Source organism: Bos mutus, chromosome 1, assembly GCF_027580195.1.
Source record: "Bos mutus isolate GX-2022 chromosome 1, NWIPB_WYAK_1.1, whole genome shotgun sequence".
Taxonomy (NCBI): Eukaryota; Metazoa; Chordata; class Mammalia; order Artiodactyla; family Bovidae; genus Bos; species Bos mutus.
This window is the reverse complement of record NC_091617.1, coordinates 141,292,672-141,320,371: the sequence shown is the minus strand read 5'-3', so window position 1 is coordinate 141,320,371 and position 27,700 is coordinate 141,292,672. Positions and strand designations below refer to the sequence as shown.

The following is a 27,700-nucleotide window of genomic DNA, read 5'->3' as shown; positions in this document are numbered from 1 at the left end:
TCACATCAACCTCAAACTGAAATCAACACGCAGGACCATTTCTACACCCAAGGTCGTGACTTTCCTCTAGATGCCAATGTTGACAAGAGGAGCCCAGCTACACCCCTCCCCACCTCCCCTCCTCCCCTTTCCTTCCCCATCAGTCTGGTCTTGGGCTTCAAAGGGACTCATGGTGAGAACAGACTGCCTTGCTCTCCAGACCCTCTTCCTCCCTCTTTGAGAGTATGCTCAAGGCAAAAAGTACAAGATCCGTGTTCCCAGACACTGATGACATTTCCTCCTTAACCCTGCCTGCGTCTTACCCTAATGCCCAAGGGCCAGCTCATCAGTGCCTCACTTTTCCTTCAGTTCAGTTCAGTCGCTCAGTCATGTCCGATTCCTTGTGACCCCATGGGCTGCAGCACACCAGGCTTCCCTGCTCATCACCAACTCCTGGAGCTTGCTCAAACTCATGTCCGTTGAGTTGGTGATGCCATCCAACCATTTCATCCTCTGTCACCCCCTTCTCCTCCTGCCTTCAATCTTTCCCAGCATCAGGGTCTTTTCCAATGAGTCAATTCTTCACATCAGGTGGCCAAAGTATTGGAGCTTCAGCTTCAGCATCAGTCCTTCCAATGAATATTCAGGACTGATTTCCTTATTAAGTACTTTTTCTTATTAAGGGGCAAAGCTACACCCACAACTCAGACCTCTTTCTTCTTGTTTTTTGCATCTGAAGTAAAAGGGGACTTTTTTTGCTCACAACAATAACAGGAACCATGCCTGGGAAACTGGACCTAAAAACGTCCAAATGGACCTAACCACATGTGAGAGTTTCTGAGCCTGGGGGAAGGGACTACTTGTAAAATGAGGACATTATCGTTCATTCCCAAACTGTGCAAACAGCATATCTTCATCTGCCACCCCCAGTGGATGTCATGGCAGGAAGTCCACTCTGCCTTCGGAACAGCTGGTCGAATTGTCAGGCTGTGAACACTGACCACTGGGCTTTAAGCAGGTGCTCCACTCTGGAAGTCAACCAAGCAACAGACAAGGTGGAAAGTTTTCTGGACGGTTTCCCCAGGGCATGACTTTAAAAGGCTTAAAATGGTCCCCTGGCCACAGCTCAGCAATGCTTTTCGTCCTTGTTTCCTCAGAACCTCTCCCTGCATCAGCATCCTAATCTCCCTCCTGCTTTGGGGTCCCTGTCATTCTGCCTGCTCTGACCCCCAGCATCCCAATGCCCTGAACCTCAGCAGAAGCGGCCCCTCACCCTCCTGTCTGCATGGGTTCTGAATTTTGGTGGGCGGTTATCGAATGAGTAAATATGCAAAATGCTGTTCTGTGTCCACAAGCATCCCAAAGAGCCGCCCATAGCTTCCTCTCACCCCCGACTCCACAAGGTTGGAAAATCCACCAACTTAAGAGGCACTCCCACAACACAGGGCTGTTTGCCCGTCCTTCAAAGCCCAGCCACTTGGTGGACAGTGACAAGTCAGGGGCCACTTGACAGAGTCACTGAAATGCAGTATCCTGTTCATGTTCCCCAGAGAAAAGTCACAGCACCAAGAGTGGTGCCCAGCTGCTGCCACGCGGGCTCCTGGCTTGGGGACAGTGGGGTGTTGACTGCACCTGCCCCATGGGTCCCATCAGATGGAAGTCTCTCTTCCTACTGTGGATGGCTGGCGGTCGGGGGGCAGGGGGCTCTGCAGTGGGGGCGGGGCTCACTGTAGTGAACTGTGTCCCAGGCCTTGCTGAGCTGAGTCCAGCATGGTTCTGGCTTACTCTCCACCCTCCATGGGGGCTGGGTTGCTCTCCCACATGGGCACCTGCACATCCCTGCTCTGGTCTTATGACCTGCTCTGAGCACCTGCCCTGGCAGACACTGGGGTCTTGGCTCCTCACCCATGTTCCTGGCTGACAGGCCCTCACCCACCCTTGAATCTCCTGCTGGAGCAGCCCTTGATTCAGGGCAGAGTAGGCGTACTCCCTGGGGACGAGCTGCCCCCAGGCTGGGATCTAGGTTTAGAGGCGTCTTCTGCTGCTTCTCACAGGCCCGGCTACATTGGTCTCCAAAAGCCACTGTCACATGTAGGCACGTGGGGACTTTGGAAAAGGCAGAGCACACAGGCAGCAGCCCCAGCACAGAAGTCCCTTCCCCTGCCGCCCCCAAACTGTGGCCCCCAAACCTCACTCACTGCCACCACCACCTGGCCTGGGATGACATCAAAAGTTGACCTTCCCTCCAATGACTTCCCAAACCCTGGCCCTGGAGTGAGTTAAAATCCAAGCGTGAGTGTGAGTCGCTCTGTCATGTCCAACTCTTTGTGGCCCCATGGACTGTAGCCCTCCAGGCTCTTCTGTCCATGGGATTCTCCAGGCAAGAATACTGGAGTGGGTTGCCATGCCCTCCTCCAGGGGAGCTTCTCAACTCAGGGATTGAACCCACGTCCCTTGATGTCTCCTGCATCGGCAGGCAAGTTCTTTACCACTAGCGCCACCTGGAAAGCCCCATGAATATGAATTAGTTTGATTCTCACCACAGCCCTGTGTGGTACAAACTTTAAAACTTCCATTTTACAGAAGAGAAAATTGAGGCACAGAGAGCTAAAATAACTTTCCTAAGGCACCATGACTAACAGGTGGGAGGCCAGAATGTAAACCAAGCAGTGGGCTGCTCGCCTAATGCTCTGCTGGAGATGGCAAGTTGGTGAGGTTTCAGAAAGAAAAATAAATGAAGACACACGTCATGCCACTCCTGAGCTCAACCATCTGGAATTGTACTATCCCCTTATTTTTGTCTCTATTGTATGACATTTGTATTTATCCTTAAATAAGTTTGGTAAGTTTTCCACGGTTTTGGAATTTATATAAATGTGTCATAATGTGTGTATTCCAAGAATTGCCCCTTCTCCAGCTCCACTTTTTATATTATTATTATTTATTTATTTTTGGCTGTGCTGGGTCTTCGTTTCTGCGTGGGCTCTCTTCTCTAGTTTCGGCAAGCAGGGGCTACTCTCTGGTTATGGTGTGCAGGCTTCTCATTGAGGTGACTGCTCTGGCTGTGGAACGCAGGCTCTGGGTGGTCAGGCTGCAGTAATTGCAGCTGCTGGGCCCCAGAGCACAGGCTCAATAGTTGTGGTGGATGGGCTTAGTTGGTCCATTTGATTATCCGATTTTTTAGCACCCCACTCCAGTACTCTTGCCTGGAAAATCCCATGGATGGAGGAGCCTGGTAGGCTGCAGTCCATGGGGTCGCGAATAGTCGGATATAGCTGAGCAACTTCACTCTCACTTTTCACTTTCATGCATTGGAGAAGGAAACGGCAACCCACTCCAGTGTTCTTGCCTGGAGAATCCCAGGGACGGGGGCACATGGTGGGCTGCTGTCTATGGGGTCGCACAGAGTCGGACACGACTGAAGTGACTTACCAGTAGCAGTAGCAATCTGGTTACATGAGGCTTTAATTTTGACAGCAGAATCATCAGTATCTCAGTCAGAACAAAATGAATACATGCACATAAGATACAAATTTAGACGTGGCAGTAATAGGACTAGATCTCAAAAGCTGGTTTATCTCAAACCAAAGGTCTTTCAACCTGGGCTTTCTCATCTATAAAATGAGAAGATTGGACCATTGTAATCTTTAATAGCTTTTCCTAACTTGGAAAAAATACTCATGCATAAATATGATCACACAAGGATGCATTTGTAAATACACGCACTAATATATGTACCTGCTATTGTATATTGAAATGTCATTTCTTCTCTCTGCAAGGCAAATTGATGAAAAAGAAACTCAAAAGCTCAAGGAATGGCATTCATCCCTTTATGTCAGTGAGGAAAAGCTGTGACTGATGATTCTTCTCGTAGCCAAAGCAGCTCTGTTTACTGTCTTTGAACTGCACTGAGCTTCATCTATGAAAATATTCAGTCGTGGGTAAATCATTAGGACAGTTTTATTGTTTTGCCAATATCTTAGGTGAAAACTGTCTCGATAGCAGTAATTCCTTTCAAAGCTATTTTATGTCCATTGATGACTATTTTCCCTCAAGAAACAGCCCCTGTAAAAGTCCCCACCTTTATTTCTCTGAAATGCCTGGATGGCAAATTCAGTGCTGCCCCCTTGAAAGTCTGGGAGCTGACAGGAGAGCCCGTGAGGTGCCCAGAGGTGGGTGGGGCAGTGATGTCTGCCTCCTGGCCCTCAGTCCCTGTCCCCACCACCCAGAGCTGCTGCCTCCCCTGGTGACAGGTGTTGGAACACTCCAGCCCAGGGCCACGTCCTGGATCTTATTCTGGGCCATTCCATGGAGGAGAGACACAGGCAAGGTGTCTCGTCTGTCTGACCAGCACTTTCCCCGCCTTGAGCTCCATCTGCTGGTCGTCAGATCAGGCACTCAGGAACAGGGAAAACGCCAAATTGCCTGGATTCCCCCAGAGGATGTCCAGTGAGCTCAGCACCAGTTGCCAGGCCTCCTACCCCCTGAGCCGCTCCCGTCCTTGCCTCGACAGGACTCCGCCTGCCTGTCCAGCTCTGCCCTGCCTGCTGGGCCTCTCCACAAAAGACAGGACCCCAGTGTCCATGAGAGCACCCCGTCCAAGCAGTCCTCTCGTGAAGCAAATCAGAATAAAGATATCCTGCTGCCCTCACCAGCTTTTCCCTTTATCTGGCCCAAACACCTAAAGTCAACTGGAGAAGAATGCAGTTTCCAGTGGCTTTGTAATTTTTATGACTACAAAACCCCCAAACCAACATCTTCCTTATGAATCAGGCTTCTACACAAGCTAACGGAAGGCGTCAAGCCTTTACATAAATCCTGTTTTCTTTGGTTCTTCCACTGGACTTTTTGATCCTGAAGTTGGCTTTATTCTACACCTTCTGGTACAAAGCACAGGATGTCCGCAATTCAATGGAAGAGGCCCAGAGACAGTCCCAGGGGACACACTCCTGACACTCAGCTCCTGGGATAAGGCTGAACTGCAGGAGGCACCTGGGGTTAGAGCTGGACCAGTGAAGGGGGATTTGGGACCTGCCAGGCATGGGGTCGTCTTCCTCAGGGTTCACCCTCAGCCAGTGAGTCTTGAGATAATGAAGCCCACACTGCTGGCTTCCCCTCCCCCTCCCAGGATGACTTTCTCCAAGTCTCAAGTTCCTCCAATAAGTTTGGGGTTTTCTCTGCCTCTGGCCAACCACCAGAAAGTGCTTCACCAGGGGTAAAGGTCACAGCACTCAGCAGGTGTTTTCCAAGTTCGTTGCAGAGTCAGTTGTTTTGTGTCAGGGGAATGGGCCTCTGTTCAGCACAGAGGCAAGAAGGCCTCCCACCACTCAGCTCACACTCCAACCACTAGGACACCTGCGTGCTCCAAGCAGAATTTTTAAAATTCGTAAACTATGATCCTTGCAATTCAGAATCTGCCATCTGGGAGACCAGGAAGAGGCTCCAGTTCTTTGCCAAAAAAAGAATGGGGACTGCGAAGTAAGACAGTGCCGCCTATTAGACCGTGGCGACACGGTGCACGAGAGACAATCAGGCCTCTCAGATTCGCTGACTGATGGGCAAATCAGTAACTGCATCGGCCGCCCATGTTCCCTGACTGGTCCCTGGAGCTGTTGCAGAGGATGGTGGACATGTTGACCTTATTCTGCAGTGACCGGTATCACTAAGAACAAAATACCCAGAGAAGGGCTCAGGCAGGCCCACGTAGGCACCCACACCAGGAGGGTTTCTTAGAAGCCTATCTGGCTCCTTTGCACTCTCCCCAGCAGGCAAGTCTGTGAATAGATGACTGAGCACTGTGGGACATCCTCCATAAAATGGAATCTTTTAGCAAACAGTGTAAAATTACCTGGAAAATCCCATGGACGGAGGAGCCTGGTGAGCTGCTGTCTATGGGGTCGCCCAGAGTCGGACACACCTGAAGTGACTTAGCAGCAGCAGCAGCAGCAGCAGCATAAAATCACCAAAGCCTATGGATTTTCAAGTTCCACCTACAAACACAGCTCTGATGTGTCCCCCTTTCAGTTCCTGGTGAGCTCACTGATGTTACATACAGCAAGAAGGCCCACTTCGCACAGGGTTTCATGAAGCCGGTGGCCCAGGCCAGTGGTCCAGCTCATATTCCAAGAGGCCAGCACTTCTGAATGTGGGCAGGCCTCTCAGAACAAGTCCTCAAGTGTCAGAGTCACGAAACTCCCGGAGATCCACGTGCTCCTTCCTGGCAGGTCCAGACACCTGGGCCCCCGAGTCCCTCTGGAAAGTCTGCCTATGTGGCCACCCCAATGCTCCCCAGACCCCTGCAATGCTGACAAAGTCCCAGAGCAGCAGATTCATCCTGCATTGCCCTGCCCAAGTGAGTGTGGGGTCCATTTGTCACAACAGTCTGCTGTCCGCAAAGACCTGCAGCAGGTTTAATCTGGGCCAGGCTTGAATCCTACTGCAGGCTCTGCTCCCACAGCCTCCAAGCTCATCGGATTTCTCTCTGATGACACTGGCTCATTCTCTGTGTAAACAATGCTCCAGGGCACAAGCAGGCAGGAAGTAAACAATTTAACCTTTAGAGTGTATAGATAACCAATGGGAACTTGCTATATGATTCAGGGAACTCAAACAGGGGCTCTGTGACAATGTAGAAGGGTGGGATGGGGAGGGATGTGGGAGGGAGGGGACATGGGTACATCAATAGCTGATTCTTCTTGATGTATGACAGAAAACCAGAAAATTCTGTAAAACAATTATTCTTCAATTAAAAAAATAAATAAAGTTGAAAAAAATGCCCCTGGGCCAGGGAAGTCAACGGATCTTTTGACTGGACGCAGAACAAACAGGAGCCTGGGGTCCAGACAGGATCCTGGGGTCCTCCCAGAAACTCTGAACTTGTCACTCATGTTTCTCCAACCAGGATTTCCCTGTTGATAACCTGGAGACCAGGCCTGACAAAGTGACGGGGACTCACTTGGCAAGGCAGGTCACACTACCACCCTCCTCTGGGAGGCTGCTAGTGGGCCCTCACAGCCCAAGACGGGGACACAGGGCTGGACTCGCCCTCTCACTCGAGACTTACAGCCTCGTGACCTCAGGAAGGCCCCAAGTGTTTCCCTGCTCCTCCCTCATACCCAAGAAACGTTCAGCTAAGTTGACGTCCACCAACTGTACACTGTCTTCACTCTTTTTTATTTCTAAAGTCTCAGATTTTACCCCCAACTTACTTTTAGAATGATAACCAAAGGCTCTGATCCATCCTATGACCTCTGGGCTATTATTATTTAATTATATCCCATATAATCCCATTCATAACTACTGTGAAAAAAGTGAAAGTCACTCAGTTGTATCCGACTCCTTGCCACCCCATGGACTGTGGCCTGCCAGGCTCCTCTGTCCATGAATTCTCCAGGCAAGAATCCTGGAGTGGGTTACCATGCCCTCCTCCAGGCATAAGGACATGTAGCATTCACAAGGACTGTAGCTACTGTTTATTAAATACTGCACACTGGGCACAGAGCTTCACCTATATCAAGTTATTTGGTTCAATAACATGGGTATTATTACCTATAATCCCTTTTCACAGGGAGGTTAAGTAACTCACCCAGATGCCCAGCTGGAGTAGGGAAGGTTTTGAACCCAGACTCTGACTCTTGAGGCCACATCCCACCCTCAACCCCTTCTCTGCTGAGCACAAGCTACTAAAAGGCACTAGACTGGGAATCATTTTATTAAAATAAACAAGAGAGAAAGAAGGAAAATTTTAACTAAGCCCAATGGCACCCTACTCCGGTACTCTTGCCTGGAAAATCCATGGACGGAGGAGCCTAGTAGGCTGCAGTCCACGGGATCACTGGGAGTCAGGCAGGACTGAGCGACTTCACTTTCATGCATCGGAGAGGGAAATGGCAACCCACTCCAGTGTTCTTGCCTGGAGAATCCCAGGGACGGGGGAGCCTGGTGGGCTGCTGTCTATGGGGTCACACAGAGTCGGACATGACTGAAGCAACTTAGCAGCAGTAACAGCAGCATGTAACACAGAAAACTAACCAAATTGATCCACGGACCACAACCTTGTCTAACTCAATGAAACTATGAGCCATGCAGTGTAGGGCCGGGGACAATAAAGGACAGAAACAGTATGGACCTAACAGAAACAGAAAATATTAAGAAGAGGTGTAAAGAATACACAGAAGAACTATACAAAAAAAATCTTAATGACCCAGATAACCACGATGGTGTCATTACTCACCTAGAGCCAGACATCCAGGACTGTGAAGTCAACTGAGCCTTAGGAAGCATCACCATGAACAAAGCTAGTGGAGGTGATGGAATTCCAGCTGACCTATTTCAAATCCTAAAAGATGATGCTGTGAAAGTGCTACACTCAATATGCCAGCAAATTTGGAAAACTCAGCAGTGGCCACAGCACTGGAAAAGGTCAGTTTTCATTCCAATCCCAAAGAAAGGCAATGCCAAAGAATGCTCAAACTACTGCACAATTGCACTCATCTCACACACTAGTAAAGTAATGCTCAAAATTCTCCAAGTGAGACTTCAACAGTACATGAACTGAGAACTTCCAGATGTTCAAACTGGATTTAAAAAAGGCAGAGGAACCAGCGATCAAATTGCCAGCGTCCGTTGGATCACAGAAAAAGCAAGAGAGTTCCAGAAAAACACCCACTTCTGCTTTAATGACTATGCCAAAGCCTTTGACTGTGTGAATCACAACAAACTGTGGAAACTTCTGAAAAAGATGGAAATACCAGACCATCTGACCTGCCTCCTGAGAAATCTTTATGCAGGTCAAGAAGCAACAGTTAGAACCGGACATGGAGCAACTGACTGGTTCCAAATTGGGAAAGGAGTACATCAAGGATGTATATTGTCACCCTGTTTATTTAACTTGTATGCAGAGAATATCATGCAAAATGCCAGGCTGGATTAAGCACAAGCTGGAATCAACACTGCCAGCAGAAACATCAATAACCTCGGTATGCAGATGACAACACCCTTATGGCAGAAAGCGAAAAGGAACTAAACAGCCTCCTGATGAAAGTGAAAGAGTAAAAACAACGGCTTAAAATTCAACATTCAAAAAACTAAAATCACGGCATCTAGTCCCATCACTTCATGGCAAATAGATGGGGAAACAATGGAAATAGTGACAGACTTTATTTTCTTGGGATCCAAAATCACTGCAGATGTTGACTGCAGCCATGAAATTAAAAGACGCTCGCTCCTTGGAAGAAAAGCTATGACCAACCTAGACAGCATATTAAAAAGCAGAGACATTACTTTGCCAACAAAGGTCCATATTGTCAAAGCTATGGTTTTTTCAGTAGTCATGTATGAATGTGAGAATTGGACCATAAAGAAAGCTGAGCGCCAAAGAATTGATGCTTTTGAACTGTGATGTTGGAGAAGACTCTTGGGAGTCCCTTGGACTACAAGGTGATCAGACCAATCAATCCTAAAGGAAATCAGTCCTGAATATTCATTGGAAGGACTGATGCTGAAGTTGAAGCTCCAAAACATTGGCCACTTGACTCAAAGAACTGACTCATTGGAAAAGATCCTGATGCTGGGAAAGACTGAAGGCAGGAGAAGGGGACGACAGAAGATGAGATGGTTGGAATGCATCACTAACTTGAGGGACATGAGTTTGAGCAAGCTCCAGGAATTGGTGATAGCCTGGCGTGTTTCAGTCCATGGGGTTGCAAAGAGTCAGACATGAATGAACAACTGAACTGAACTAAAGCCCTATGTAATAAATAATAATTCAGTTCACCTTAACTTCCTTATTATACATTAACTCAAAATTACTCTAAAGGAAGGAAAATACCTTTTCCACAAAACTACAGCCAATGGGATTTCATGTTAAATATCTGCAAACCCAAGAACAGCGTTTATGCGCTGGTCATGCGTGGCCACACAGAGACTGGGCTCACCACCAATGCCCCTGTGGCTGCCAGTCAGAGCAGAAGCCCATGACTAGACAGCCTGCCCTCTCATACCATTTAGGACAGAACCATTTTCTGGACAGGCCAATATGCAGGTCTTTAGAAATAGGAAACCCGCAAGCTTCTTTGCAGGTCTTAATGGGGACTCCAGTGAAATGTGAAACTAAATATAAGGGCTTTCCACTTTTCAACCAGCTTTTGGACATAATCTGTTCTTGTGTTGGCAATAAGCCCTATTATTGTTTATAATGAGGGAACAACTCAGCTATCATAAATGTGCACTTCCTTCTTTTTCCAAAGGTTTTCCACACACCTCACCAACAGCACTTAGGAAACCATAAGAGAGAATTTATTGCATAACAACTACCCACCACCATTTCTGATTCCTGTATCCCACCTTCAGGTCAGCAAGTCCTGGTGCTTGAGAATTACACTCTCTAGGTAGGTTTACAAAAACGTCAACTCTACGGTCACAAAATCAAACAACCAACCAAGTAAAACCCAAGGCTATGAGAACAGTTATTAACTCCCCATTTCCTTGTGTTTGGTGAAGAACCATACAAATGATGGTGCTGAATGTTTTGTGTGTGTGTGTGTGTGTGTGCCCAGTCTTTTTGCAGACCCATGGACTACAGCTGCCAGGCTCTTCTGTCCATGGAGTTTTCCAGCCAAGAATACTGGAGCAAGTTGCCAAGCCCTTCTCTAGGAGGTCTTCCCAACCTAGGAATCAAACCCATATCTCTTTAGTCTCCTGCATTTGAAGCGGGATTCTTTACCACTATCACCACCCAGGAAGCCCTGAATGTTTCATAACTCACCTAAATTCAGCACAGAGGAACCAAACTGGCCAGGTGTCCAGGGAAGACCCTGGTCCTCAGGGAGGGGCAAAGCATGGCACCTCTGCTTCTACCAAGGCATCTCTGGCCTTCAAGGCTCTGGAATGGAGCCCAACTTGTAGATCATGTTTATATTTATGATCACATGAATGGATTCATACACAATGTACACGTGTATGCTCCAGGAAGCACACATAAAGTTCAGCTGCTGTTTCTCCTCACAAACCCACCCAGGGTGGAAGTGAGTCACCAGGGAGTGGGGAGCAGCAGCCTGGCAGCTGACACTCTGGATTCCAGCCCCCTTACTCGATCTGCCCCTCGGATTCCTAAGCAGAACCCCAGGATTCCAAGAACCACCCTGCTCATTTTAAAATGCTGACTGCTCAGTCTGCCCGGCCCAAAGCAGGAGGCCCTGCTTCTCACTGTCTCACCTACAGGGTGAATCTAAAACAAAGCAAAACAAGAATGATTCACAAGGATTCGGATGTGGGTGTCTCACAGGAACACGCGCACCTGGCCTCATGGCCCTACCTTCCACTTTCAACAGAAGTCCGGAAAACGCATGAAGCTTCCCCATTCTGAGGAAAGCTTCGAGGAGGAAGACACTACACAAGAAAGCCAGCCAGTTTCCCTCAAGATGGTCTTTCTAAATATCTATGTGCTATTTCTATCCCAGTGAAGTCTCCCAATTATGCTTAAATAGACATCAAAGTAATAATCATGGGTAAAAAGGAACCCCATTCATCAGATGCATGTTAGTGACGTCTCCAGGGTAAAATTAGGCTATGGAAAGGTTCTCTCATTTTCTGGGCCCAGGTGTTTGTCGGATTTGGTCTGGAGCCGTGTGGCACTCAGGCTCGGCATCCGATGTGCACAGGGTAGGGTCTGGGGAGGGCGGCCCGGTCCGCTCAGAGAGGCCGCAGCATCCGGACCTAGCAGCTTGGCATCCTCTGTTCGCGCTTAGCAACAGCTACCGCTTAGCTACAGCGCCCGGCGGGCAGCCAAGCACGGCGCCGCCGCCGAGGTTACCCGCGAGCGTTGACCGGTAGTAACCCCTGCGCGGGCGGCGGCGGCGGCAGGTGGCCTTTGCGCATGCGCAGCGGAGCGCCCCTGCCCACCCGCACCTACGTGCGCGTGCGCTTGAGAGGCCGGCCAGTGCCCTTCTCTTCCAACCATTCAGAATATAGGGTTCCCGACGTGCACGAAAACCACCAGGCAGCCTCCGCCGGACCCTCAACCGTATCTACGACTGAAAGCAGGTGTGTCCCCGCCACTTGGCAGGGACAGTGCAAACGTCACCCAGGGCCCCAGGCCTGCAGAGTCAGCATCCGCCCCGGTGGAAAAGACAAGGGTTTTTACTCCATTTTAAAAGCCGGGAAAGAGCCCTGTTGGTGGGCCGGCCAGGGCCTCGCTTTCCCCAGAGCCGCCCTGGGCAGAAGTGTGGAATAGGGAGAAGGGGTTGTGGGGGTTGGGATTGGCCCCAATGAATTTGCTCCTTGGAGACAAGCCAGTCTGGTCACCCTTGGAAGGAAAGTCAAGGTGAAGGACAGGTGGCCCGAGAACCCCATCCTGGAGGGCACAGGATACGGAGTCCTTAGTCAGGGTGGTGAACACAGCCGCCCCCGGCCCAGCCCATGAAGGAACTCTGGGGGTCTCTTCCCCAGGAGGTGGGGAGGCTTTCTGTGGCACCTTTGCTGCCACCGGGTCTGGGGTTGTGTTTGTCATGGGCAAAGAAAGGTGAGACAAACAGCTCATCTTTGTGGACCTGCAAAATGACAGAGGGAGGAGGGTTCTCAGTGGAGCTCGGAGCTGGTGGTTAGTAAGATTCGAGGTCTACGCCTGAATCTGACATCTGCCTCCTTCTAAGCCTCCTTTCCTCCCCCACCCCCACCCCCACCCTTAGGTCCACACTGACAATGATGCCCTGTGGCTTCCCCGTGAGCACTTAACAGAGACAATATGCTAAAGCAAACAGCATTTGTTTAGAAAAGCATTTGTTTAAAAAATAAACACTTCTCCCCCAAAAGTGGGAGGGAAGAAACAGCAACTGAGAAATCCCATTAAACTCCTGCTAAAAAGTTCGCTTTCAAGATAGGCAGAGGAGATATCAAGGCGAGGGACTTTTTGTCTGAGCACATCAGCTTGTCTAATGACAGTAAAAGAAACAGACAGAATGACTCAGGTTCTCTTTTTCAGTTTATCGCCACCCTTATCAGTTCACCACTGACAGCATTCGGGCAGGGGCTCCTTCTCACTGCCCTGCCCCCAGGAGTGCCACTGTGCTACCTTCTCCCAGAGCAGGGCTCCAGCTTCATTCATCTCCTCTACCAGCCACATGCTTTTCATTCCCTCCTTTCCAGATAGCCCTGGAGCTTAAGGCACCTGATTTGTACATAGGCTTTTTTCCTCCCAGTATGTGAGCTCATTTCAAGACCAAGATAAATGCACATTTTTTTCAGAGTTTCGAAAAGCAGAACTTGGATCAACAAATGAACATTACTCGAGTTGAGATTTCAGCTCCACAGACGGAATTCTAAGAATGAGAGTTGCGCAAACATGGACCTGGTCAAGCTGGGAAGTGCCAGGCCTTGGTTGCTGTCAGGATGGAGCAAGAAAGATTGCTCCATGGGTGAGAGGTCAGAGGAGGGAGCTCCCAGGCTCCTTTGGGCTCCAAGATTCAGGCTCTAAATATAGGACTCCATTGGACATAATTGCAGTCTTGAGGTCAAGCACAAAGAAGACTAACATCAGACACAGCTGACGAAAAGTAAAACTAAGGGCTGTGGGTCAGGTCAAGTCCCGGCAGGCACACCCGCTTCCATCCTAGACTCTGAAAACTCTTCCTGATGCCTTTTTGCAAATTATGGGCAAAACCACCCAGTATTAGAGATACTTTATTCAAAGGTAAGTTTTCTATAGAGGTTTTGGAACTCCATCAGCGAAGGTTTTATAGAAGATGTACCTCCATCCTAAAAGCTCCTCGTTTTGTTCAGGTCAGTCTTACCAAATGTTTTTCATCTGACCCACGTGGTTGCCTTTGTTCCTTAAATAAGCAAATCTGTTCGTTCTAGAACTGAACTCAAAACAAGCAGGTGTGTGGTTACTAAACATTTTATTCTCCCAGTTTATACATAAAAGAAATGGTTTCATGTTCAGCAGAATGTCACCTTCGGTTATATCTTGGCCTTGATGGATTCAGTTCTGGTTTATACAAGAAGACGTTAGTTCCAGCATATGAAGTTTTAATGAGCATACTTGGGGGTGTTAAAGGAAGGCAGGAGGGTACCTACCCAGCAGGTGAAGATGAGCGTCACAAGAATGCACTCAAAAAGTGACACAGTGACACCAACCCCCCACTGAGCAGAGCACAGTCCTGCAAGGTGACACTGAAGAGACCAGATGGCTCCAGACCAGGCACACTCTTTAGAAAAATGGCAGTGTGTTAGTGGGTCTTGCCAACTGGAAGGTGACTGGGGTGGCCTGACATGGGCATGAAGGAAAAGAGAAGACCTCAAAGGCAGCGTCAGCAGGGTCACCTGTGCTATGTCTGTGGGGGCTGTTGAGCCTGATCAGACTACACAGGAATCATGCACCCCTGATTCCAGGTCCCTGTTAGTGATGGTTTGACTTCCATGCAGCATGCCCCAAGAGAGCTACAGAAAGGGTGCCTAGACCCTTTGGATGTTCAAGTTCTGCCTGTAAGCTAGCAAACTCTTACATGGTCACACTACATCCATTTGTCAGGAGAGTTGGCCCATCCTCTATAGTTTTTCAAAGCCTCTTTCAGAGCCTATAAGGCAGAGATTCAGAACTATTCCAGAAGACCTCATCATCAAAAGGGCCTGAGCCAGTGGCCTGACCCAGGGAGCCACAGAGAACCTGGAAACTGGCCCTGGAGGGGGCAGAGGAGTGCTCCAGACGTCTCCATTCACCAAGGTGACCTGGGGTGATTGGGTTCCCCATGTCAACACCCCAGCATCAAGCAGGGAGCCCTCGTAAGCTAGGTCTAGGTTTGCTAAACTGCACCATAAGACCAGCCACAGCCTCAAAAACAAAGGCAGAGTATCAGAAGCCTTTTCTTTGCTCCCCAAAGAAAGCTTCCCTTCGCATGACAGTTCCATAGAAGATGAAAGTAATTTATGTATGGCCGATTCATTTTTCTATACAGTAGAAACTAATACAGCATAGTAAAGCAACTATATTCCAATAAAAATTAATTTTAAAAAAGTAATTCATTCATGCTAGAGGAGCATAAACTTGCCTTCACACCTGAGGAGCCCACCTCCTAGAGCCCCCTCGCTGCTCTGGGATTTCTACAGTCCTCCTTTCACTGGCCTTCCTCCCCATCCATGTCCCCGCCAGTTGGATCAAATCACCCAGTGCTGGGATGGAATCCAGTCTCCCCCTTAATGGAATTGCTGAAAGGGATTTTAATGGCACCTTCTACTCATTTTAGCCAGCCTGTCATTGCAGGCCTTGTGAAATAGCCGTGGAAATTAAGAGAAAGCAAACCTGAATTTGAGAAGGGCATTCAAATGCATTTTTATGGCTCAGAAGCAAACCAATACAGATAATCTGATGTGGGGCTGCCCAGAATGTTTAACTCTATCCTGACGTTTGGCAAGGATGAGGCTAGAGGGTCTGGTTTCAGAGTAGGAGGTGCTGTCCCATTCCATCAGAGTGTTAGCATGTTGAGACCCCAACCGGGCTGAGGAAGAGGAAAGAAGACTCTCTAAAGCCCCAGCTAGGATTACTTTTGTTCTCAACCCACAGGTAATCTGGGGAGGTGTATTTCATTTCTAAGAATCAAGTCACCTGTTTGTGCAAAGCATGTCAGGCACACCAGCCTCACCTCCCTCAGGAGAGGACAGGACAGCCAAGCCTCTCCACAAGATTAAAAAACCTCTTTATGGGTCCCTGTGAAAGGCGGAGGTGACTGACATCCAGGCAGGCCTATTAAAGGGAAAATAAATCAGAAGTAACAGTCAAGGCAACCCTTAGTGGTTTTGTAAAAAGGGTGAAGCACATTCATGCCATGGTGGTCCTGTTGTCAGGTGCCCATGTTGGGGCCAGGGGCTTACTGGGTGTCTCGTCGGGTCCTAGTCTCAAAGCTCCCGTGCTTTTGTGTCCCACGTCCCCTGCTCCTGTGACCTGGGATATGTCTCCGAATCTCCTATACTCAGTGTATTAAAAAGACAGAATTGGCTTCTGAGTCACCTGAACCAAAGTGCTGCTTGAATTTTATAAATGGAAACGGCTTCCTTCTCTCTGGAAGGCAGACGACTCAAGAGTACCCACTACTCCATGTCATGGACAAGCTCTGAAAGCCAGAGAGTGCTGTCTGTGTGTAGAATTGCCTCTGCTCCACCTCAGCCTTTCATGATGTGGATTCTCTTCCTAACAGGGGTGCTGAGCTGCTGTCTAGCACAGGGAGCTCAGCTCAGTGCTCTGGGACAACCTGGGGGGCTGGGATGAGTGGGGGTGGGGAGGAGGTACAAGACGGAGGGGATTATATGTATACATATAGCTGATTCACTTCCTGGTACTGCAGAAAGTAACACAACATTGTAAAGCAATTATACTCCAATTAAAAAATTAAAAAAAAATTATGTATATATATATATATGGAGTCCTAAATGTTACCAACAACAATGCAGTGCCTAGCTTCCACAAAGCAAAAGCTACTTTCAAATTTAAGTCACACTGGGGTGAGTGAGGACAATTAAACTAGATGTTCCTTACTTCCCTCAACACAATAGTTCACGTGACTAGTTAACGTTATGATACCAAAGTCCAAATTGTTCCAAGTCATCTGTCCCATCAACTCCGGCTCCATGAGTGAATTCCTTGAGGTAAAGTCATTACTGTATGAGAAGTCAGTGAGATCCTCCCCAGGGGGGCACTCTTTTCTCCTGGGAATGGTTCCTTTCACAATTATGCTCTCTACTAGGAATCTATTACACGATCCACATTTTCCTCTAAAGACATCATTAATCATATAGTGCAAGTGTAACTACAATTGAAAATACAAGATGTTTTCTTAAAGGCCACAGTCAGTGCGGGGCAACCATCAAGCTCAAGAATTGTAAAGAACCAGTGCTGACATCGCCTTCTTAAACATGGCGTCACTCACATCCTTTCCACTAAGGGTTATGAAGCTTCTTTTTCCCATCTTCTTTAAAATAACTGTGTAGGAGCTTGTGATATTATTCTAACGCCGGTGACCGACTTTGCTACAGCATTTTGTTGAGTTAGTGTATAGCACCATGCTCTGGGATGGGGGTCGGGGGAGGCTTTCCTGGAGTTTACTTGAGTGGACTAGTGTCTGTGTGAGGGGAAGAAGCATGGACAGGAATCCAAGGCCGAGTGGAGGTGCTGGCTCTGACTTTGAGCAATCACCCCAGCCTTCAGGCTCCTGTGTCCATCACTCACTATACAACCAGGCAGTCCTGAAACACGTCACCCTCTCAACCCACCACTCTCATTTTCCTTTCAGAAACGCCTCTCCCCTCCTCGGTGCACTGCGTTCAGCCCCGCTGTGATCCTTATAGTGAGCTTGGCACATAACGTTGAATTTTAAAAAACAAACAATACAGACAGAAAAACAGAACATGGTAAGAGAAGAAAGCACAAAAGCTCCTGCCCCAACAGTCAGTTGCACTCGGCATGATGCCTGGCATCACACATCACACAGAGGTGATGCCAAATATAAAGCTGCCATCAAGAGAAAAGGGAGATACTGGCCAGCTGGATGAGCAGCAGCAGAGAGGGCCTCATGGGCACTAAGCCTGAAGAAGAGCACCGCTGCCCTGTGGCCACAGGGACCCTGGCACTCCGAAGCCCTGCACCAGGCGTGGCCTGGGCACCAAGCTGGGCCACAGAGTCTGAAACCACTGTCCAGCCTCTGGCCATCCCCGAAGCTGAGGCTCAGGGCAAGTCCTGCACATGCTGCTTCCTCTATATTTGGTGAGAAGGTGGACAAGTACCCCCCAGCCTCTGGGGGACAAGGAAATGATGGAGTGCAGGGAAGGAGGGCAGGGCTGGGGGAAGTGAACACAGGTGCTTCAGAGGCCAAGGAGGAAGCCAGATGGAGAAGTCAGGCCTCGCTGCTTGAGAAACCAGCAACCCGGACACATCAGCCAGTCTTCCACTCTGGCCCTAACCATCTCTGACTCACAGGCAGGTCCCTGGGGCCCACACCCTACTCCTCCACCCAGGCCCCCATCCTGAGCCTACACAGAGGTTACTTCAGGGCAAGTGTCTACCCGGAAGCCACCTGGACAAGGCTTCCTAGTAGGCCACTGGCCATGGACCTTGGTGGCCTCTCCCTTGCTAATTAAGAGGCCATTTCCGTTGACAATCAGCATGACCAGTTCTCACAAGTAGAGACTATAGTGTGGGCAAGCCACACATCTGGCCAGGAAGTGATATTCTTCACCTGCCAGAGCCCCAAGTGAACACCTGCCAGGTTGGATTTCAAACCAACATTCTGCCTCCGTTTTCAAATGTTGGCATTTCTTCATTGCAAGTTGTCTCCATTTGAAATTTGAAAAATACCCATCTAAGCACTTCTAATATCATGATCACATTTCTAAGGCCACACATAACACGTGGACAGAAATCTGTTCGTGTCTCCCACAGGTTTGCCACCATTTATCTATAGAGACACATCAGGTCAAAACCTCACAATGTCCTCCTAGTCACTTAGTGCATTTTTTCAATAAAATCTTTGTTCAAGTGAAGAAGGAAAAAGCTGGAAATTTATGTTGAAATTTCAAGAGGCTCAAACAAATAGGCTCCTGAGCCTCTCACAGAATTTCTTTGTTAATGAAACAGGCTGGCACACCCTGAAAATATAAGTCTCAGATCACTCAGATACTATCAGCTGTTGATAGTATCTGTTTGGGATCTGTTCCTGGTTGTGGTAGCAGACACACAGTCATCCCACAGTCAAGTTGGCTCCAAAGTCCCAGGGATCTGTCAATCAAGGCTCTAAAACCATGGTTCCAAGGAATTCTGGGGTGCCACACCAACCATCTCAACAGATTTGTGTCAAAGTGGTAGGAAACAAAACGAAGGCAAGAGAGGGCAGAAAGATGAAAAGTTAAAAAAAAAAAAAAGTGAGTCTTGGTGGATCTTCTTAAAGGAAGAAGGATAGAGCCTAGATTAAGTTAAAAGGTTTAAACAATATAAACATTTAGAAGGTACCTGAATCACCTTGTTCCAAATTCCTCATGATTTTCCAGTTGTTTTAAATGGTTCATTAGAAACTAAAGACCATCGTTTCTGGGTGACATCTAAGATGTCCTCTCCCAGTCACCTCCCTCCCCTGCCTCCAAAGATGGACGTGGGTTGGGTACACAGAGCTGGGGTGAATGAGGAGTGAATTCCATGGGAAGAAGTCAGTCAGGCTTGAAAAAGAAATACCAACCCAGGGAGGCATCAACTCTACACTCTGAAAATCCAGAGCTAGCAAAGGAGTATCTCCATTGTGAAGAAAACTCAAAATATCATCAGTTGTCGATTCCCAACAACAAGCAAAAGGGCAGTGGCAAACTCCTGTGTGTGCGCGTTTCCCAAGATCTCTGAAGTCTCACCCGCTCCATCAGCTCTTCTGTGTTTATGGCTAGCCCACCAACACCCCCCTGAGTCAGTCCTTTCAAGATCTATAAACATATACAACTGGTTTCCAGAGAGGTTACCCTAGGTCAGTGGTTACTTTTCAACACTTCAAGCATGGGAGGAAACACCTGGTTTCCATTTTTCTCTGAAACTAAAAAAGTCCCATCTAGAAAGACTAACGTTAACAACATCCAATAAAGAGAACCCTCCGTGTTCAGACTGGAAGCCAGCACACAGGAAAGTTGGTCAAACTTTGTGATCATGTCAGAGATTAAGAACTACTGTGTGATTCACAGACACAGAAAGCAATCTTGTGGTTACCAGAGGGAGAAGGCGAGGGATAAATTAGGAGTTTGGGGTTAACAGATAAGACACCACCATGTATGAAATGGATAAACAACAAGGACCTATTGTATAGCACAGAGAATGCTATTCAATATCTTACGATAACCTTTAATGGAGAAGAAGCTATAAAAATATGCATATATATATATATATAAAACTGAATCACTTTTCTTTACACCTGAAACCAGCACAACATTGTAAATTAACTACACTTCAATTAAAAAGAGAAAAATAAAAACACTCAAGATGTCTCTTGAGTCATCTAATCTAATCTGTTCATATCATAGATAAGAAAAAAATCAGGCATAAAGCAATCAGACAGATTGGCCACAGCAGAGCCGGAGTGGAAAGAGACAGTCCCCCACCTTCCAGACCCAGATTTTTCCAAACCACCTGATGATTCCTTCAAGGTTCCGCCCACCGCCGAAGGCTCCTCCCACCGCCGAAGGCTCCTCCCACCGCCGAAGGCTCCCAGCAGTTCCGCTCCCTACCTTTCTTCCTCCACCAGGGGCCTTCTGGGACAGAGTAGGAGAGGTCCTTGAACTCAATGTTCACTGCCGCTCTCCGAGGCAGGGAGGAGAGGCGCTGGGCTTCTGTGAGATTGTTGTCCTCCTTCTTCAGATGTCCGTTCAGCAGCTCCTTCTCCACGGTGTCCCTGTCCCTGTTGCTGAAAACTACCTCGTCCACTGAGACGCACACTGACTTGGGCTCTGTCATCCCTGAAGAGCCGTTCTAAAGAGACAGGAAAGAAGCGTCGACAGCGAGTGTAAGCTACATCACGACAAGGACCACAAGGACAGAACCGTCCATCAGAGTCATCTATCAACACTCCTCACCCTCCACCGCGCCTTCAGCAGCACAGGACGGATGCTCCTCTAGAGGAGTTCCCTCTCTCCAGCCTTCACTTCTTCTACCACTATAAGTATGCTAAAGATAAACTATGAAACTGATCTACCGTCTTATTTAGGAATCATAACATCTAATCACAAAACCAAAATAAATACACCACTTGCCTCAAAGAATGAAACATCAGCCACCCTAAAAAATTATCTACTTACAGTCCACTTGTTAAAAAACCCAACAAAAATGCATGAGACTGCTAAGAAATGCACAGATGAAAACACTTTATGATGATCTCCTTCAGTACCTCCCTGGTGTAACCTCATACACATTTTTCAAGAGCAATGGTATCACTTGGACCCCTGGGAGTTGGTCTTTGTGTTTTCCTTATAAATTTTCCAACCACCCTACAACTCTCCTCTCTCACTGTATCTTCATAATAGCTCTGAAGTGTTAGAAAGCTTGATTTTTTTCTCTGTGATACAGACAAGGAAACTGAAGCACAGACTATTTTAAGGAACTCTATGATCAAGTGAGGGGCAGAAGGGATCCCAGAATATGAGTCATCCATAAAAATAGGTGCCTCTTCCACTGCATCACCAGGATACCTAATATGTAGCTCCATTGGCCTTTCAGGCTTCCACTGGGAGTCCACTGAACAGATGACCCAAGAACCAAAAGTATTTATGCAGAGAAAGGAATATCCTTTCTAATGGCTTGGCAATGCTGAGCAAATCAATATGCTTCAGGCACCTCCAAAACACAGAAGAACCCTGGGGTGGACAAATAATGTGCTGTGCTTTTTCTAGCTGTCTCTTGAATCAAGAGAGAACATTCCCCCATGCCAAAAGCGTAGGCCTCCAGTGACACACCTCCATACTGTTGAAGGCAGTCCTCCTGATCTAGTCTGATCTGGATGACCATCTTTGATAATTCAGGCCCTTCTGATGGCTGTAAGCCTGGGTAGCCCCTGACATACTGCTGTTTGTTCTAAACAGGAATAATATCACACTGTTATTTTTCCATAGGTTTGTGGGGTATTTCTTTAAAGTTGATGGCTTTTTGATCGTTATTGTTTCTAATAAAAAATCTAAAACAAAACCAGAGGGTGGACCATCAATAAACATTCTTACAAACCCCAGCAACTCTAGTGACCCAAACAAGCCCTCTCCCCATTAGAATGACCTCTTGTGTGTACAGTGACTGCATCCTTAATGAGCTGACATTATTTCCATCATGGGATTTAAGGCCCCCCACAATATCAGAGGATGTGGAGGTTTCAAATCTTTAAAGCAGGAGTAAGGGGATGGGGAGATGTGACCACAGCGGTTTCTGGTTCTTACGATACTTGAAAATGTTGGTTTGCAGTTTAAGAAAAAGACACATACACACACACACCTCCCAGGCATCTCCCACCTCTGAAAGCTTAACTGCATCAGAACTTAGTTCATTGACTGTAACATTCTGTGGATAAAAATTAAACTGCAGAGTAAAACTCTTGACAAAATTAATCTTGCTTTGCTGCTGGCACCGAGCACGTGAAGTGCTTCAAACGCAAACATGAGTGGGTTCGTGCATCCCCCACACAGTCGGGTTTGTGTCAGCCTGACAATGGGCCTGCTCAGAGCGTGGGCTGTGGAGGAGCCCCTCCTGCGCCCAGGAGGGCGCTGCAGGGCTTCCGCATCCGCGCTGGCCCAGCGCCTTCAGTGATGCGCCCCCTTGAAGGAACAACAGAGACCCTGCCCCAGTTCTGCACGAGCTTGACTTTGACCCACCAGCGCGATGCTTACCTTCAACTCCAGCACACAGAGCAGCCCCAAATGCCATCCCTGTGCCACCTGTCTTGCCCTTCCGGGAACAGGAGCTTCTTTCCCGAGGTTATAACCCAGTTTGACTCCACAGGAGTCCTGGAAGCACCAGTCCTGGCTTTGGCCCGGTGTAGGGTAGTGGAGGAGAAGGAAATGGCAACCCCTTCGGGGCGGGGGTAGGGGGGTGGGGTGGTGGAAGGGCTTGAGGGGAGCGGCGGGGCTCAGCGGTAAAGAATCCTCCTGCAGTGCAGGAGAGGAAGGAAAAGGGGTTCTATCTCTGAGTCAGGCAGATCCCCTGGAGGAGGGCTTCGCAACCCACTCCAGTATTCTTGCCTGGAGAATCCCATGGACAGAGGAGCCTAGCGGGCTACAGTCATTGTCGCAAAAGGTCCCACGAGACTAAGCACGCACGCATGTGGTAGTGGAGAGACCAATGGTCAGGGCAGTTAGCTCCAGGTCTGGTCCCCAAAGTCTGTCCTCACCCCCCACCTTGAAAGGTGAGATGTCTGCATCGTGTCCTGAGGCTCTAAAGTCTGGGTGGCCAATCGCTTTGTGTTCAGTTAGGGACGGGGAGTTTCCAGCAGCCCCTCCGCAGAGCGTGGCCTCCTTCCCCCTCCTGCCAACGTGGACCATCCTGAGGAAGCCCAGGGACACGTCGGGTCTCGCAGTGCTGATGAAGCCCACACGACACGGAGATGAGCAGCCATTACTCCACCCTCCTCCTAACTGGAGCACATGCCAACCTGGAGTATGAGGAGGGTCTGACTTCCCCCTCTACACTTATCTACTCCCTCCCCCTCCCTCCCCTCACTCTTAGCCCAGATAAAGCCCTGGGGATCAGCCAGCCAGACACGCTCAGGGCCAAGACTGGGCCCCAAAGAATTTCAATACGAAGGGGCCAGGACTAGAAGGAAGACGCTACTGGGACCCGCAGGGGTCACCCAGTGCAGCGCGGGCCTGGGGATGTGGGACACACGGTGCTTCTGAGGAAATTGTGAGCTGGGCTTAGCAAGGGGAGGTGGGGGAGAGGTGCTGCTTCAGGACGGTCCCTGCGAGGGAACAGCAGGTGCGAAGGCTGGGCAGCAGGAGAGGGCGGAGCATCTGGAGACCGGAAATTCAGGGGCTGGAGCGCTGATGTGGGGTGGGGGAAAGCGCTTCTGGAACAAGATGGGACTAGAGAGGCTCACCGGGTTCACACGGTGGAGGGCTTGCCAAGCTTGCTAAGGGATTTGCACTCTATCTGAAAGTCTCTGCGGGGCCGCAGAGGGATGTCAAGGAGGAAGTAGCCAGCAGCCGAGTAGCTCAGCAGGGTGCCGGAGCCCTGGCGGCAGCGAGGTGGTGGGAGTGAGTGACCTCCACTAGCTGGGGACAGTGGGGAGGGAGACAGATGGACGGGCCGGTGGGACAAAGCTGGGTGAGTAAACTGATTTGGAACTGAAAGAGAGAAGCCAGAGGCCCGTACTTTCTATATAAAGTTTTGAATTATTATGCCTCCTGCGTGGTAGGTAAACGATTATGAACAATAGCGACTATTCATTCAGTAATGCACGACAATGTGCCCAATTACACTCCAGGCTGCATAGATTAGTCCCCTTCTGTCTCCATAGCTCGACAGGGGGTATACCCTTTTCCACTCCACTTCACAGAGCCTGAGGCCCCACGACTAAGGAGAGGCTGAGCTGGGGGCCAGCTCCTGCAAGGTGCTCCCACAAGCAGCATCCCTAACCACGCCGGAATATTGCTTGGCTTTCTATAGGCAAATTGCAGTAGTCCCTAAGCCATCCTAGCCCCTGTCCATCACAGGCAAAGCCACAAGAGACTGGGGAAACTGTACAAGCCCACCTTCCAAAGCAACCAAAGGAATGCATACCATCACCCGTCATCTTTCCAACGGGTGTCCAATTAATAAAATCCTGCAATCCTGTCTGATGGGAGGTAGTGGCTGTCACTCCAAAATAGACCAGCTCTCTTCAAACACATCCTCTGAGGATGTAGGTTACAGTTAGCTTGTCCTTAGCCTTCGGAGCTCATTAAAAATGAAACAAATATATCTTCCCTCCCTATTCGTTCCCTTTCATTGTATGCTTTCCCTATCGTACCAAAGCATTGTCTTTGCCCTCTCCCTCCACACAATTTGTGCTGCATAATAAAAGGTAAATAATAGCGAGTACATTCACAGGTGTTGAATGCCAAGGAGACCCATTTGGACTGTTTCTGCTTGCTGTTGGTAAGAATTTTTTCTTGACCGCTGATTTCCTTGCACATCGAGATACCTATTTAGCTGGGGAGGGTCTCTAACAGTCAGCACCCCCCACCCCTACCCCGGACCATAGTGACACTGGTTCACTCCCTTTACTCAGGGAAGCCTAGTTGGAGATAGAAACTTTTCAGCATCTTTTCACAGCATCATGGGAAGGAAAGGAAAGAGGAAGTCACAGGCTCCAGGTACTGGCATGCACTCTCGGCACTTCTCTCCCTGCTGCCAGCTACAGTGTCCACCTAGACGAGTGGACCCTGCATTTGGAGGGCAGACCCCCCACACACACACTGGAACCTTGAGCACACACAAAGAAGGAAAACTAGGTCCAGCACCCTCAAGAGCACTGCCTAAGGGAAAAGAACCCAAGTGTCAAGCCCTTAATTAAGCAAAGGCCAGGTGTCACTGATACGGTCACTCAGAGTGCCAACCTCATCGTCTCCAAAACCTGGCTTCCAACAGCTGCAAATGCCAATCCCATTGGGAGCCCTGCCCACCCCACCCAGCCCAGCTCAGGGACTAGCGAACACGGGTGGGTGATTTTCCCACCTCCAAGGCACCTTCTCTAGACTCACACCTGGCAGTCAGCCCTGGGCTGGACCCTAGAGGAAAGTTTAGGGCCCTGGGAATGTCTCTAGGGTTCTGTTTATGACTTGGGTTGAAATTTTAAATTTACAAAAGGACAGGGTTTTCAGGGAGAATGATTTTCACATTAAAAAACATTCTCTGAAAAAAGTGAGTTCAGCCTCATGTGAAAGAAACACCTAAGTTCTGGTGCTGCCTCAAACCGTAAGGTAACATTCAGGAAATCTTGACAAAAACATCTCTACCTTAAAACATTCTGATTCACTATTGTCCCACAGGAATAAGCCACTTTTGCAGCTTTGAAAGGGCTTCAGGAGTTAGTTAGCAGGCACCTCCAAGACCTGAAACTTTCTTTAACCACAACTAACAACAATAATCTCCTTCATTTTCCATTCCCAGCATCATTCTGGAATCCCAAAGAAATGAACAAGTGCAAAATGAAAAATAGTCAAGTGTTACCCAAACATTCAACCAGATAAAAGCAAACGTCATGAGGGGGGTGCCTTTTTCATTTGGGCATCCCTCTCATATATAAGAAGCTAGGTCATAAAGGCGGAGTCCTTCCAGAGATGGGACCCGGCTTGTGGATCCCCCTGCCCCTGGCTCTTTCCTGCTCTGCGAACCTCCTCAATGTGTCCGCGGCCCCATTCTCTCGGTTTACACAAAATCATTATATAATGAGCTGGCGAGGGTGGGTATGTTCTACAGTAACCTGTTTGGAATCATAGGATGCAGTTGTCAGAGCAGAGCATGCGCAGAAACCCGGCTACGTTTTTTTTTTCTTTCTTTCGCTCAACGCAAGAGGTAACTGTCGGTCAAATCCTGCGGAGCCCTGCTGACTTCAAATACAGGATGCTAAAAATGAAATAAAGGCAAAGGGTGGGGAAGAAACCCGTGCGTGCTGTGCACGGTGGGGTTACAGCTCATGGGAAGTGACTAGCAGGATAGTAAACACACAGACAAAGGACAGAAGAGGGATGCATGGGGGGGTTGGTAGGGGGAGGGCGAGATGGCTTGGAATACGGAATACTTTATTCTATCTGTACTTTAGATGACCTGAAATCAGTCCAGAAGTACCTCACTGCACTGCCTGTGTGCTGGGAATAGAAACCAAAGGCCCTGGGATGGGTGAGACAACAGTTAGTTTGTTTTTCTTTTTTCTAGTGTGAGTTTATGTTTTAAAGGGGTAAGAGGAGACTCCTGACCATCTATAGAAACAGCATTTACTGTAAGTGTCTAGCAAAGAATTCGCCTGCACTCGGTGGTCCCTCTACGGAGCTGGCACCCTTGGGAAGAGTGAGATGAGCGCCTTTGTCCCCACCCCAGTCTCTCCCCAGGGTAGAGAAATGTGACCCAGGGTAGCCCCTCACCTGCCTCCCCCTAACTCCGCCCGCCGCCCCATCCGGAGCAGGTCCGGGAGAGGCTGTCCCCGGGGGCGAAGGGGCAGCCCAGGCTCTCGACCATCTCTCTCTTTTGTTCCCCTAGACAGTGCCGGCGCTCCGGAGAGCAGCGCAAGAAGCGCCGGATCCTCAGGCTCCCGCCACGCGCGCGGGCAGACGGATGGGACCCCCTTTCCCTCTGGCCCAGGCTGCCGCCCCGCCCCGCCCCATGCTATGGGTCCCCAGGCCGGACACCCTGAGGCGGACGAGGTCAAGGCCATCTGTCCAGTTATGGGACCTCCTCCTTCCCTTCCTCCATCCCCTGGCCATCCGCCTTCCCCGCGTCCTCGGCTGCAAGCAGCATCCTGAGGCGTCAGGTGGCCAGGGCCCGGGGAGAGGTGAGTCGGGCGTCCCCCCCGGGGCTCACGGGCAGGTGTCAGGGTGCGGGTCTTTGTGCGTTTCTTATTCTCCCGGAGAACAGAACCCAGCCCCGGGGGCAAAGGATGCGCTCACTCACCATGGCGGTGCCGACCGAGAAAGTGGCCATCAGACAGGCCATGCCCCGGGGGCGGCGGCGGCGGCGGCGGCAGGGACAAGGCTGCGGGCGGCGGGGACGGGCGGCGGGCACGAGGCTGCGCTCGCACCGGCTCGGCTGCTACGCGCCGCGCGGGCTCGGGCTCCAGCTCTACAGCTCTGGGGCCCCGGCCCCGCCCACGACTCGCCCACTCCGGCCCCGCCCTCTACCAGCGATTGGCCGGCGCGCGGGGGCGGGGCGGAGCCGACAGGTGCGCGTGCTCTTGTTTTGCTTCTGCGGGGGCGCGGGTGGCCCAGTTCTTCGCGTCTCGGCTCCGCTGGCTGCCTGAGCGGCTGGCCCGGCAGGTGCCGAGGATCCTCCCCGGACCCCGAGTCTTCCAGTTCCAAAACTCGCGGGGGCTGGGCCAGAGACCCTGGGCCCCCAACTGTCAGCGGGGGGTCCCCGTCAGGACTACCACCTCACAGACTGTAGTGCTGTGCCGGGAGGAAGAGCGGCAGAGTTCGTCTTGGGAGGGAGAGTGGAAGGGTAAAGGAACTTCTCTCTCTCTCTCTTTTTTTTCCCCGTTGT

The 27,700-nt window shown here is 49.5% G+C and overlaps 1 protein-coding gene across 1 annotated transcript in view; it reads right to left on the bottom strand.

Annotated features, from left to right (window-relative positions):
* Positions 1 to 27,271, bottom strand: part of ABCG1 (ATP binding cassette subfamily G member 1) — a 65,481-nt gene extending 38,210 nt beyond the window's left edge. The window contains exons 1-2 of the mRNA XM_070363621.1: positions 27,116 to 27,271; positions 20,221 to 20,461 (exon numbers count right to left, since the gene is read on the bottom strand). Coding sequence (XP_070219722.1) covers positions 20,221 to 20,461; positions 27,116 to 27,157 — 283 coding nt within the window. The 5' untranslated portion in view covers positions 27,158 to 27,271. The remainder of the gene's footprint in view (positions 1 to 20,220; positions 20,462 to 27,115) is intronic.
* Between the last annotated feature and the right edge of the window lie 429 nt (positions 27,272 to 27,700).